We start from the raw sequence: 15000 nt of genomic DNA, 5'->3' as shown, positions 1-15000 counted from the left end.
ACCGCTCTGCTGTACATCTAGTTTCAATGATAGCCAGAGCAGGTGCTCTTCAGCCAAGCTATTGATGATGTGTGTGTGTGTGTGTTCAGGAGTGCTCTACAGCCAAGCTATTGATGATGTGTGTGTGTGTGTGTGTGTTCAGGAGTGCTCTTCAGCCAAGCTATTGATGATGTGTGTGTGTGTGTTCAGGAGTGCTCTACAGCCAAGCCATTGATGATGTGTGTGTGTGTGTGTGTGTGTGTGTGTTCAGGAGTGCTCTTCCATTGAAGCTATTGATGATGTGTGTGTGTGTGTTCAGGAGTGCTCTACAGCCAAGCTATTGATAATGTGTGTGTGTGTTCAGGAGTGCTCTACAGCCAAGCTATTGATGATGTGTGTGTGTGTGTTCAGGAGTGCTCTACAGCCAAGCTATTGATGATGTGTGTGTGTGTGTTCAGGAGTGCTCTACAGCCAAGATATTGATGATGTGTGTGTGTGTGTGTTCAGGAGTGCTCTACAGCCAAGCTATTGATGATGTGTGTGTGTGTGTTCAGGAGTGCTCTACAGCCAAGCTATTGATGATGTGTGTGTGTGTTCAGGAGTGCTCTACAGCCAAGCTATTGATGATGTGTGTGTGTGTTCAGGAGTGCTCTACAGCAGTGGTTTTCAAAGTGGGGGCCGTGAGGGGGGGCCAGGGGGGCCTCAGCAAGTTGGAAGGAAAAGTAAAAGCAACAAATAAATACATTTGAAAAATTTAAAACATACCCATTACTATGAGGGTTGTTATACAATGCCATTATAATAATGTGTCGCATTTCTGAACATTATATTTTCCATGATAATGACTGTGAATAATAGTAGAGTGATAGCTCTCATATAGCAGAAAGCCCCAAATACAATTTTTACGCACTGTATGCTCCATCACGAAGTGCTTGTGGCTAAAATAGTTATTAGGATTAGCTTAATGTATTTTTACATTTGCCGTAGTTTTGTCGATGGGTTTAATAACACATCACGGGGGTCCTTGGCCAGAACCTAGTGGTATTTGGGGGGCCTTGTCATGGAAAAGTTTGGGAACCCCTGCTCTAAGCGATGCCACATGTTTTTTAGGCTTAAACATTTTATGTCACTTACTGCAAACATCACCTAACCAACCGCTAGCTGTCTGTGTCCTGAATACACTGTAAAAAAACACGATCTCTGTGGACAGCCTACGCTCCATAAACAGCAACAAAAACAGCCTGGGCAAACCTAGCCCATAAAAACAAACTGTTCCAGCAAATCACAGAAGAGATGCACGTTTAGGAGAGTTTCAATTGCACGGGAGCAGCACGGGAGGGAGGGTGAGGAAGTAGCGAGCTAGCTCTCTGTTTTGTTTGAAAGTCAACAGAAGTGACGTTACCCAGCATCGCTTAGAGCACCTTTAAGGCGAGACACTACAGGTGAATAGGGTAACATATTTAACTAGCAGACATCACTATGAAACTTCACCAGTTGATTACTTACATTAATATGAGAAAAACATTTATTACAAGTTTTCTGTAATTTAATGTTTACATATGCAAACATACTTTGTGAAGGTGTGAATAAATGTATGTGGGTACATGTGTGGATTTACACTTGTGTGTGTATGTGAGTAGGGAGAGTGTGTACACTCAACATTTATTATTCAGTTACATTCCATAACTGTGGCGTTATCTTTCCCTAGACTGGGAGAATCCAGACGAACCTGTCAGCAAATTTCAATTGGCTCTGTAGGTCAGTCGCCTGGAGATTCCAAACCCTGGTAATCTAGAAAAATTAAGGGTCTGGCCATGACTAATGTAATGGCCCAACTCGAGGGGGCACCAAGCATGCATTTGAAAATCTGACCAATGTTTACTGACTGATTCCAGACTTTCGACGCAATTAGATAACACTACGACCAGTGTTTACTGATTGATTCGTTGCAGCGCTGTCGTCATCTGTTTAGCTCACCTCTGGACCGCCTATATCAGATACACTGATGTGATTGGTTCCTCGCAATGCAAGGGGTAAAGGGTAAAACTAACAAGCTAATTGCCAGGGTGTCTCGCAGAGACAATTTAAATGGTGCTCTCACGAGAACTCTGGATTTCCAGGGTAGTAGGTCAGTCTGGCAAGGAGGCCATTGACTGAGATTTAAGGAGTGGGTTTGGTCAGGCTAGTCTTTTCCCACTCTTCCCAAGTGTGACTTTGAATTCATATCTTCCAGAAGGTTCTCTGACCACAGGGAGACACTTTCACGTGATACACACACACACACACACACACACACACACACACACACACACACACACACACACACAGTATGAATCTATTTGGTGTTTAGATATAATCCAACAATTCAAAAAACTCAAAGATTGTTTGACATTATTTCTTTTTGTAAGTTGGTACATTTATTTCAGGAAGAAACCAACAAAGTAGTTACACTCTGTGTCCTTGTGGTTTGTGGAAATGACACAGTGGCCTTATCTATCAAAACCAGAGGCAGAGTTGTAAGGTAAGGGACAGTTGAGCAAAGGCAATGACCAGCAGAAAGTCTACTGTAAATGCCTCGGTGACACTAGCTGATGAAGTTGCTATTGATGCTGATTCATCATGATGGTTCAAACATTTTTAACTTTCGGGTTGAACTCTGTGCTCAAGTCACAATCATCCTCATATTCCAAGAGAATGAATACTAAAGGGACATTCGAATATGGTTTGTACTGTAATTAAAATGACTGGATCAGCAATCTCCTTGTAGAGAAGGCTTCAATAATGAGTGTTCCATGAAGCATATACTGTAGATGCCGACTGAAATGTAGCCTATTCCATTCAGATAGCTAGGTGGCTACTAGGCTCATAATGCACTTCTAATTGCAAATAGAAATGTCAAGCTAGCAACAACTCATTACATGTTCTCTTCTACTAGAATCTGCTTGTAATAACTTAATATTGTGCTGTCAATGTGGCGCAAACAAACAAGGCTAGAGTTGGATCAGCCTTATCTTTTGTGAGCAAGAGCTGGCAAAAGGACGTTATGATAACCATTTAGAGTCAGTGCCCCTTAAAGTGACAAAATACACACTAATAGGGTAAATTGTTGGCCTTATTTTACTTTAGTTGTTTGTGTTATATTTTTGTTATTATCTACATTTTATATAAATGTAAGATTAATCACAATCATAACTAAAACAGTAGCCTAGGGTGGGTGGGTGTTGTGGGGGCGCCAATATTGTTATTGCATACCCCTCAGAAAATGGGTAGTTGCACCCCTGTGTATATCTCTCAATCCAACACACATTTGCCACACACACACTCACACACACTCAAAGGCATCTCTGCATACATACACGTTACTTGATAACACTCTATGTGTGTGTGTGTGTGTGTGCGTGCGCGTGTGTGTGAGTGTGTGTGTGTGTGCCTTATCTAGCCTAAGTGACCATTTTCCTGTTCAGATGTCAGTAATCACGCGCGAGTATATCTGTGATATCATGAAATGTTTACCCATTTTCCTGTTGCCTGTTAGAGATATCAGCAATCGTGTGTGTGTGTGTGTGTGTGTGTGTGTGTGTGTGTGTGTGTGTGTGTGTGTGTGTGTGTTTATGTTAGTGTGTGTCATACCATGTAAAGTTTGGCCATTTTCCTGTTTGAGATGTCAGCAACATTATCATCATTGTCATCTCCCTCCGGCAGGTCAGGCTTCTTCCCAAGAACCTGAAACCAGAGAGAACTTAGAACACTTACAACACACACACACACACACACACACACACACACACACACACACACACACACACACACACTCATACTACACACACAGACATGCATGTCTCTCTATCTCTTACACAATAATAATAATAATAATAATAATAATAATAATAATAATAAAATATGTTTTTTATATAGGGCCTTTCTGAAACTTAAGGTTGCTTTACAAAGTCACATGCACATACACACATGAACATGCACACATACTGTACATACACACCTACACATCAAACATCTAAAAAAAAAAAAAAAAAAAAAACGTCTTTTAGTTGCAAACATGCAGCGTGTGGTTGTGTGGTTTAGCTTGGGCTTTGAGCAAAATAATAGAAGTGCTGCTCCAGTGTGTGTGTGTGTGTGTGTGTGTGTGTGTCTGTGTCTGTGTGTGTATGTGTGTGTGTGTGTAAAAAGAAAAAAAAGAAAACTGAAAGTGGAGCAGTGTGTGTGTGTGTGTGGCGCCATCTGAAAGGTTAGGCTCTGTGTGGTTACACAGCACTGAGCCTGTCAAAACCACACACACACGCACACACACGCACACACACACACACACACACACACACACACACACACACACACACACACACACACACACACACACACACACACACACACACACACACACCAGTAGAGCTTAGACACAGACCCTTAGAGTAAAGTTGTGAAGAGGTGCAGTTAGTAAATAAAGAGAGGCACTGTAGAGAGAGTGATGCAGAGGAGTGTCTATAGAGTAATATAGAGATCAATAGAGTTGAGTAGACTTGTGGAGTAATATAGAGATCAATAGAGGTGAGTAGACTTGTGGAGTTAGTGAGTAAAGATGCAGTAGTGCAGAGTAGTTTGTAGAGTTTGTAGAGTAGAGCTCTAGTAGTTTGTAGAGCTAGAGTAGTTTGTAGAGCTAGAGTTGTGTAGACTTGTGGAGTTAGTGAGTAAAGATGCAGTAGTGTAGAGTTACAGAGTTACTCCAGAGTAGAGTAGAGGTACAGAGATACTCTAGAGTAGTGTAAAGTTAATTACAGAGATACTCTAGAGTGGTGTAGAGTTACAGATATACTCTAGAGTAGTGTAGAGTTACAGAGATACTCCAGAGTAGAGTAAAGTTAGTTATAGAGATACTCTAGAGAAGTGTAGAGTTATAGAGATACTCTAGAGTAGTGTAGAGTTTAGAGAGATACTCTAGAGTAGTGTAGAATTACAGAGATGCTCTAGAGTAGTGTAGAGTTTACAGAGATACTCTAGAGTAGTGTAGAGTAGATTCTATAGTTGTATAGAATCTCTAGAAATAGTGGAGTAGTGCAGTGTAGCTTAAAGATGTGGTATAGAATTGTACACTGTGTAGAGTTTGTGGATTAGAGCAGAGTCAGGGGTAGTGTACAGTTATAGTAGAGTGTGTGTGTTCTGTGTGTGTGTGTGTGTGTGTGTTGTAGAGATGGATTAAAGTTGGGAAGTGTAGTGTAGAGTAGAGTGTGTGTTGTGTGTGTGTTGTAAAGAGGGTGTAGAGTTGTGTAGAGTTTGTACCTTGGTGACCTCATCAGTCTCACTTCCCTCCTCCACAATCACGAGCTGAGCGCGTCCATTCCTCTCGTTGTCACGGATACCAGTCGCCACCTGCGCAGCCTTCAGCCTTTCAAACTTGTTGCACGAGGAGCCGCACCACTGGTAGATGACCTGCAGGGGGCGACAGGCAGCAACAGAGTCCGTCAGCATATACAAATACAAATGGTGTGTGTGTGTGTGTGTGTGTGTGTGTGTGTGTGTGTGTGTGTGTGTGTGTGTGTGTGTGTGTGTAGTGTGTGTGTGTGTGTGTGTGTGTGTGTGTGTGTGTGTGTGTGTGTGTGTGTGTGGTGTGTGTGTAGCAGGGTTGTGCACAATTCGGATTGCAATTCTGCTTCCTGTTTGCTACCTCAATTGAAATGCAAGTGAAATTCAAGAATTGAATTGGAATTTAAGAGCCAGTTTCAATTCAATTCTGGAATTTTGCACAAGCCTGGTGTGTAGTGTGTGTGTGTGTGTGTGGTGTGCTTGTATTTACTCAATATAGTGGACTGGACCTGCTAAGCGGGTTACTTCAGTTACTTGGTTGGGAGTTTAACTGATGACTGCTACTGAAGTAACAAAGGCACATATTGCCTGATCCACCCACTTTACACACACACACACACACACACACACACACACACACACACACACACACACACACACACACACACACAAGCACACACACACTTAAACAAGGGAAGATGTAATAACCTAGAAATTCTACATTTAAAATAAATGTTTTCTGTATGATGTGAACTGTATGAAAATGGCTCAGCTAATTGCATGAAGATGTCTGATTAAATCAAATAGAAACATTGTTGCTTACGGCGCCCAGGTCGATGATGAAACAGTCACCCTTGTTAAAGCTCTTCCAATCCAAAGGCACCTCGGTTGCCCTGACGACGCGTCGACCCTTGATGTGGAAAAGTCTCCGGGCGGAAAGGTCATTAGTCACCACGTGCTGAAAGCCAGACGCTACTCCACCGGCCTGAGAGGGACACACACACACACACACACACACACATATGAACAGGAGTGTAAGTAACCACACACCTCACACCACTCCACCAGCCTGAGAGGGGCACATATACACACACATACACATACACACACACAAACTCGCAAACACACACCCATGAACAGGAGTGTTTAGATAGATAGATAGATAGATAGATAGATAGATAGATAGATAGATAGATTGATAGATACTTTATTGATCCCCAGGGGAAATTCAAGAATTGTTCAAGAATTGTTGTAAATTCAAGAAGTGTTGGTGACCACATGCCTCTGTACTGAACTATACTTCACTGGCCTGAGAGTGGCAAACGTATTTTTACTCCACTGAGTCACTGCTGTTTGTGGCCGGACATAATTATACACACATACACACGCTCACACACACACACACACACACTCACATGCACACACACACACAGACTTTCCAGTGTACTGGACTAGCCTTATGCTGTCCGGGGTCACACACACGCACGCACTCACACACACGCACACACTCACACATACAACACATACACACTCACACATACAACACACAAATACACACTCATGCAGACTTTCCAGTGAACTGGCTGCCCAGGGTCACACACACATGCGCACACACACTCTCACATACGCAAACATGCACACTCACACACACAACACATACACACTCACACACACAACACAAACACACTCACAACACACATATGCGAACATACACACTCACACACACAACACATACACACTCACACACACAACACAAACACACTCACACACACTCACACACACAACACAAACACACTCACACACACACATGCAGACTCTTCAGCGAACTGAACTGGCCTTATGCTGTCCAGGGTCACATGACTCCAAAGGACACAATGTCAGCGTCTGTCTTAGGAATGATTCAACTAGTAGTGAAACACACACACACACACACACACACACACACACACATGTATTCATTCATTTATGTAAAAAACATTTCCTCTTACATTCCCAGCATCTGCCCCATGTCAAGCCTGATTCTAACTTTAGCCCTGAAAAGGAAAATGGCCTCTTGTTTTCAAAGCCCACATGTGGAACACGTTATAAAACAACCCTGAGGCTGCACACGTTTGGATCAGTGAGGGAGTTTGGTGACCTCATTTTACCTGAGGGACTTCTTGCTACAGTATCAATTATTGACTTTATATAATTACTGTAGCTGAACCAAAGACTCTAGAGCTCTACAACAGTGATTCTCAAAGTGTGGTACGCGTACCACTAATGGTACGCGGGGCTCCCTCTAGTGGTACGCCAAAGAATCACTGAAATAAATATAAATAAAATAAAATACATTTAAAACATGAAATACTATCAAACATATTAGAATGGATGATAGAAATGAAAAGAGATACAAATGAACTTTTAACAAGTTTGCAAGTGCTTCTGGGTAGCAATAGGCTTCTGTGTGTAGCATTTTGAAACTGCCGTTGACGTTGAGTTAGGCTAGCTAGCTAATGAAGACGTCAGTTCAGTTCGTCAGTTCAAGACGTTTTTTTACGAAAACGTGATGAACTGAAGCAGTCAAAGTCCACCATTCAGTCCTATGGTAGGCTACACATTTTAATTGAATCATTATTTAAGTAGCCTACATAATAATGTACTTTTTCCCTATATTTAAGCGCAGTCTTACTGTTGAAACTGTGTAAAATATAAATATTATATCAATGGCTGACAATATTAAATATACTTCTTTAGGAATAAAACCTCTGCATTGTTTTTGACGAGTACTTAGGCCTACTAAGCCACTGTATAGTGTTGGTCATTATGGTGGTACTTGGAGAGCCAAGTATTTTCTGAGGTGGTACTTGGTGTAAAAAGTTTGAGAACCACTGCTCTACAACACCTACTGCATATTCTACAACACCTACTGCATATTCTACAACACCTACTGTATATTCTACAACACCTACTGTATATTCTACAACACCTACTGTATATTTTCTACAACACCTACTGTACTGTATATTATTTATGCAAAACTGAACACAACTGTGGTGCACCCTTTTCCTGTAACACTGACATACACATACACACACACACACACACACACACACACACACACACACACACACACACACACACACACAGCACACACACACACACACACACTCAGACAGACAAACACACACACACACTCACACACACACACACACACCGCACACACACACACACACACACACACACACAGACACACACACACACACACACACACATTTACACACACACACACACACACACACACACACACACACACACACACACACACACACACACACACACAGACAAACACACACACACAAAGAGCACCCTGTTCCTGTAATACTCTCAATGTCACCGTACTGAATGATGGTTTTATCCATGTGTGTCTGCTGAGGCATAAATACAGGGTTTATTAAAACACTAAGTACACACACACTCACACACATACACACACACACATGCACACACACACACACACACACACACACACACACACACACACACACACACACACACACACACACACACACACACACACACACCTGCAAGGACCTTGCTAATTATGAGTTCTGAAATGAGTGCTTTAGTCCAGACAGTGGCCTATTGGACCACACAGGCATCCATCCATAATCATACACACACAAACACATACCTGAGTCCAACCACTCAGTCCATCCAGTCCATCACACACCATACATATGATTATCACGTCACACACACACACACACACACACACACACACACACACACACACACAGATACGCACGCACACACACACACACATACATGCACATACACACATACACACACACACACATACATGCACACACACACACACACACACACACACACACACACACACATACGCACACATGCACACACACACACACACATACGTACACGCACACACACACACACCTTGTAGGTGATTCCTCCTCTGAAGTAGCTGGTGAATGTGGTGGACTCGTAGCCCTGCAGCTCGCGGTACTGCACCGGTCTGCCGCCCAGATAGTCGTCCATCTGGATGGTGAAAATTGCCGCCGCTGTGCTTTCATCCTGCGTGCACTCATTACCTGCACACACACACACACATCCGCACACACACACACACATAACAACCTGTTAGACTTTAACACCACCAACAGGTGTACACAGCAACCTGACCACTGTGAATAACACACTGCGGCCAAGTGACCAGCACTGCAGTACACAATGTGAATCACTATCAAAACACAACAGCTGTGAGGCAGAGATCTGTGTGTGTGTGTGTGTGTGTGTCTATGTTTGCCAATTTGAACGAACTAAGCCCCCATCACCCCCCGCCTGTAATATATTCTGTTAATACACTGCATATATCTATATTGTTCTGTTAATACACTGCACATATCTATATTGTTCTGTTAATACACTGCATATATCTATATTGTTCTGTTAACACTGCACATATCTATATTGTTCTGTTAATACACTGCACATATCTATATTGTTCTTACTACTACTATAATGGTACTGCCACTACATTGCACATATCTGTACATGTTGTTTATATTACATGGCCATATTTATTCTGCTCTTCTGAGGTTACTGCTAATACACTGCACATACTTATATTTAATTTATACTACTCTAAACCACCTTCTGAAAACAACAGTATACTACTGTTTACTCTGCACTATATCTTTTGTCCTGTCTATGCACCACCTACTTTGTATATCACATTGCACTTTTTCTGCTTTTTTGCACTTCTGGTTAGACACAAATTGCATTTCGTTGTCTCTGTACTTGTACTCTGCACAATAACAATACAGTTGAATCTAATCTAATCTAATTTAATCTGATCTAATCTACTGAGCTAAAATAGCAGTTACAGTGAGTTCTCACTCATGACTCTCACTCAAGTGTCAGTGTCATGTTCTCGCACACACACACACACACACACACACACACACACACACACACACACACTCACACCACTCTCTGACAGGAAGTTAAGGCCTCCCCAGTGAGGAACAGTTCACCACTCTCTAGACATTCTCCCTTAGACTGCTTCTCTCTGTTTAAATGTTCTTACTAACACTGCGACTAGACGCTCACTAACACTGTGACTCTAGGCGGCTCACTAACACTAATGGGCTGTATTTGGGGCACCAGCGCATGGCGTAAAACTTCGTTTTCACCCATGGAAAGTTTAATTCCGATTATTTTGCCGTTTATTTTTTTTTAAACATTAAGCCCAGGGTGTGGCAATTAACAACCTAGGGAGGGGCCTGGCGGTTGTCTAAAAATCGCTATCATACACCACCTAAACCTGGTCAGAAGTCCATGGCGAGTTGTTCATATGCTATTTTAAGAGCATGTCAAGCAGTCATATTGGCAGGTGCAGCACCATCCTTCTATCATTCATGAGCGACACCAGCGCTTGCGTCCATGCAAAGCATTACAAATTACAATGGGAAACATAATTAGAATAAAGATATTACGAAATACTGTACATCTCATGATGAGTAGTTATTCACCATCATTTGCAAATTGGTAATGACGGTTAAAAGTGATTGGGGAGAGGCGAGGAACCACGTATGGAGCACAGCTGAAGGCGCACTGTCCGCGAGATATAAGCAACTCCTCTGCAGGATAAATGTTGTTTTATTCAGTCATTTGAATGATGTTTTATAAACAAAGTTCGGGTGGAGCCTTCGGGATGATTGACAGCAATTAACTCACCCACTGCCGCCGCCCAGGGTAGGCCCTATTTAAGCCGACCTCCTTTCCATCGTCTGCAGCTCCGGCGTTAGCAAAATCAACCAGTCAGCGTATCGTTTGCCAAAGACAAACATGGAACTAGAAATCCGCGCCTCTTCCAGCGATCTGGAGGACAACCGTCCGCCAACACCCGACACCAGGGCCCTCCGCCGGTGAAAATAATCCTTATCGTTCCCCTCGAGCGGTTGCAGAAAGGTGCTCCCGCTCAGCAGCCTCAACTTCTGGCAGCACCAGGACCAAAGCGCCAGCAAGGCGATGACCCTACCCACTGGATTGATGGCTGGCATCAGCACTCTCCATTCAGCGGCAGCGTTCCGTGCGATCGGTCCGTTAAGCCCTCCCGCTCCCTCACTTTGTTTCCTCCCCAGACCAGGAAGCAAGCTGCTCCTTCTGGCATCCGGCGGTTCCTTCGCCCCGGCCATTCAGCTGGACGAAGCACACACCACCAGCCACCCAGAACCGGGCTTTCGCCGATAAGAACCTTCACACCACCTGCCTTCAAGAAGCATCATTCGCTGCTTCAGCCACAGCCGACCCGTCAATGACTCAGGCCCATTCCGCCCGACTTTCTTCCGCGCGCATCTCCGCTGCATCTCCGGGTCCAACCCCTCTCTTCAGGCGGCGTTGGTGGCGACGCTATTCCCCCCCCTTCTTTCCCTCCCCATCCACCTCCCCTAGCCAGGACTCGGTCCAGGCCTGCCCCACCTCCACCTCATTCGGCGACTGCTCCTCCCTCCCCCTCTCCCCTCCCTTTCCATTTCCGGGACCCGCGTCTGCTGCCGCCTCAACTCACCAGCGTCGGTGGAAGATTCACCCTAGCTCCCATCTCTCTTATGAGTTAGCGAGCACCTGGTCTCAGCGGCGCCCGATAGCGACAAGCGTCGCTATTCCCCTAACCTCTTTCTTCCCGTCCCACTTCGCGACCCTGTCTGGGTTGCTCCCCTTCCGGTCGGCGTTAGCGGCCCTCCCTCCCCTCCCTCCTTTTCTCCCTTCCCATCTCTCTTCCCGGCTCAGCTAGACCAGCCTCGGCAGCCCGGTCATCATCAGCACTCAGCGAGTGCCGGACCACGATGTCCCGTTCCGCAGCAAAACTATCCTTTAGCCACAGCACAGGCCCTGCCACCGCCTCCTCACGGCTGCAGCGTTGGGAACCACCACCCGTCTGGCGCCCACCGGGAACCTCATCTTGTCAGGTGCAGGCGTAGACCTTTCACCATTCTTCCCTCCTTCCTATTCCTCTCATAACCGGGATCTAGTTTGCGGCGAACTGGTTTTCTCTTAAAAATTCTGGCCCAGCATCAAAACCCTGTCATTTCCGAGTTCACGTGGCTTTTACCAACTACACAGAAGTGCGTCTGTTTACGATGTTCCCCAGTCGGCGCCAAAAGGCTAAATGACTACCTGGCCATCATTGCGGCCCTAGCCGTTACCCTCGGGGAGCTCATTTTCATCGTAGGCTACACCGGCTGTTTTCAGCAAAATCGCTGCCAAGTCGGCCTCTGAACTAAAACCCTACTGGGCATTTCGTCTGAGCTCCATAACCGTTTTCCCCTCTTGCAATAGCCCCAGTCCGCAGCCCTTTGTGTCACTAGTCAACTCATTCTCAGGGCCGCCCTTTCATCACCATTATCTCTAAACTGCGCTCAGCAACCCCATCTCTCGAAGAGCGTCATTATCTCTAGATGCCCAGTGTCTGGCGATATCAAACTCTGGAGGATGTTTTGACGAATGGAATGGTCTGTGCATGTTTTCTCACGGCTGCCTGTCATCTCCAGAAGAGCTCCAGTTGTACACCGGCGCCAGCCCCTCAGCATGACCGGAGGCTTTTCAAAGCTGGTTTGCATCCCGTCAGTGGCCACTAGAGTTCAGAGAGCAGCGCAACGGAAACGAATCGGTCAGCCGTGTTCGAACTCTACCCCGTAGCCATCGGCCCTACCTGGGGAAGGGAGGGACCTCAAGAGCGCTAATCCACAGCGACAACGAAGCCGTAGTGCACGCCATTAATAACGAGCTCAAAATGTCGCCTGCTTTCCCCTCTTTTATTAGCGTCTAATCTGGATAGCAGCCAGCTACCAGCTTATTATAAGAGCAGCGCCGCCCCCCGGTTGCCACAATGGGATTGCTGACTCTCTCTCTCGCCTTTAAATTCCAGAGATTCAGAAGCTCGGCTCCAGAGGCCCGGACCATTGCCCTACTCCACTCCCAGCTTTTAGGAGACCATCTTCCCCCAAACCACCCCCTCAGCTATCTTCAGCCCATCATCATGGCCGACCTAGCCTCTTCAAGCCCTCGCACTCCAGGACCATGCAGTCCTACTGGACTGCTTGGTCGTTTCAAACTGTTGATTCCATGCAGCACTCACTACCATTTCCCAGTTCTATGCAGTCACCATATCATCATTTATCACCCACGCCCACACTTCACTCGATCAAAGTCTCTTCCATTAGAGTCTACCTAGCTGGCATTCATTTCTTCACCACAAAACTTGCATCCGAATGCCTTCTCAACCTCAGGATAGGCTTGTTAATTAAAGGTATCCGTAGGCAACATCCAGTCCCCCAAGACTCCCGCCTTCCCATTACCTCAAGCATTCTAAGCCACCTGCATAAAGCTACCCTTCCATAAAGAGTTCATGTCACCGCATTCGATTCCACCATCTCCGTTATGTTTCTACTGGCCTTTTGGGCTGCTGAGATGTAGCGAGTTTACATGTATACGTCTCTCTTCATTCCCGATGTCCACCCGTGCATCACAGATCTAGAGCAGCTAGACCAAGACACCATTCGATTTACCATCAAACAGAGTAAAACCGATCAGTCCCGAAAAGGACACTCCATATCCATTTAACTCCGCCTCAGATCTTCAGCCTTTCCAATACCTATCTCACTACATCTCATATCGGTCAGCTCAAGCTTTGTCTACTAGCCCGCTCTTCGTGTCAGACGAAGGGCTACCCATCACTCGCCACAGATTCCAGACACTCTTAAAAACCATTCTAGTAAAATCTGGTTTTCCCGCGGATCGCTACTCCGCACACTCCTTCAGGATAGGAGCTGCCACAACAGCTGTGCTCAACGGCTTATCGGAGCAACAAATTTAAATACTGGGCCGTTGGTCCTCGGATGCCACCAGTCTTCCCATCCGCTCAATCACAGCCAGTTCACGGCTAAAGCTCAACAAAACACTTATGTAGTTGGTAGCGGCCTTTCTCTGTGATCTTTTAGGCGCAATGATCGCTTCGCTCTGTCGATATCGCTCGGCACTCAGGACCACGGACAGCTACCTTGCCAAACACGCACTTCTCCCATACATTCTAGTCTAGCTGAAGCAATCATATAGAAGGGCGTACTAGTGAAATGATGTTTTATAAACAAAGTTCGGGTGGAGCCTTCGGGATGATTGACAGCAATTAACTCACCCACTGCCGCCGCAGGGTAGGCCTATTTAAGCCGACCTCCTTTTCCATTCGTCACACGCTCCGGCCAGCGTTGGCAATCATCCCCCTCTCCCTACTCCTCCATTTCACCAATAACCCTGTTACTCCTTACTCCTCCTTACACGGGGGGTGCAAGCGGTCATCGCTCTATCGCGATATCCGCTCCAGGCACTCCAGGACCATGGCCAGCTACCTTGCCAAACACGCACTTCTCCCATACATTCTAGTCTAGCTGAAGCAATCATATAGAAGGGCGAACTAGTGAAGCAATATTAGGGTAAGTGTTGCTTTTTCCAGCCCAGTGAAAGTAACTGCATATAACTGCGCCAGCATATAACACCTTGGTGAAGTTAGTTTCACTTTGCCAATGAGTTCAAATAATAGACGAGTAAAATGAAGGCTATGCTAGGTTTTAGTAATGCATGGTTTAAGAATGACTATTCTCCATACGGTCTCGCAAGCAGCCTCCTCTTCAACTACTGAATGCCAAA

General features: G+C 45.2%; 1 protein-coding gene across 1 annotated transcript in view; it reads right to left on the bottom strand.

Annotated features, from left to right (window-relative positions):
* The window catches only part of scin (scinderin), a 30876-nt gene that overhangs the window by 10750 nt on the left and 5126 nt on the right, over nt 1-15000 (bottom strand). Inside the window, 4 exon segments of the mRNA XM_048230429.1 lie at nt 3610-3702; nt 5269-5418; nt 6116-6277; nt 9232-9386. Coding sequence (XP_048086386.1) covers nt 3610-3702; nt 5269-5418; nt 6116-6277; nt 9232-9386 — 560 coding nt within the window.

Source organism: Alosa alosa, chromosome 20, assembly GCF_017589495.1.
Source record: "Alosa alosa isolate M-15738 ecotype Scorff River chromosome 20, AALO_Geno_1.1, whole genome shotgun sequence".
Lineage (NCBI taxonomy): Eukaryota > Metazoa > Chordata > Actinopteri > Clupeiformes > Clupeidae > Alosa > Alosa alosa.
This window is presented reverse-complemented; position numbering and strand designations above follow the sequence as displayed.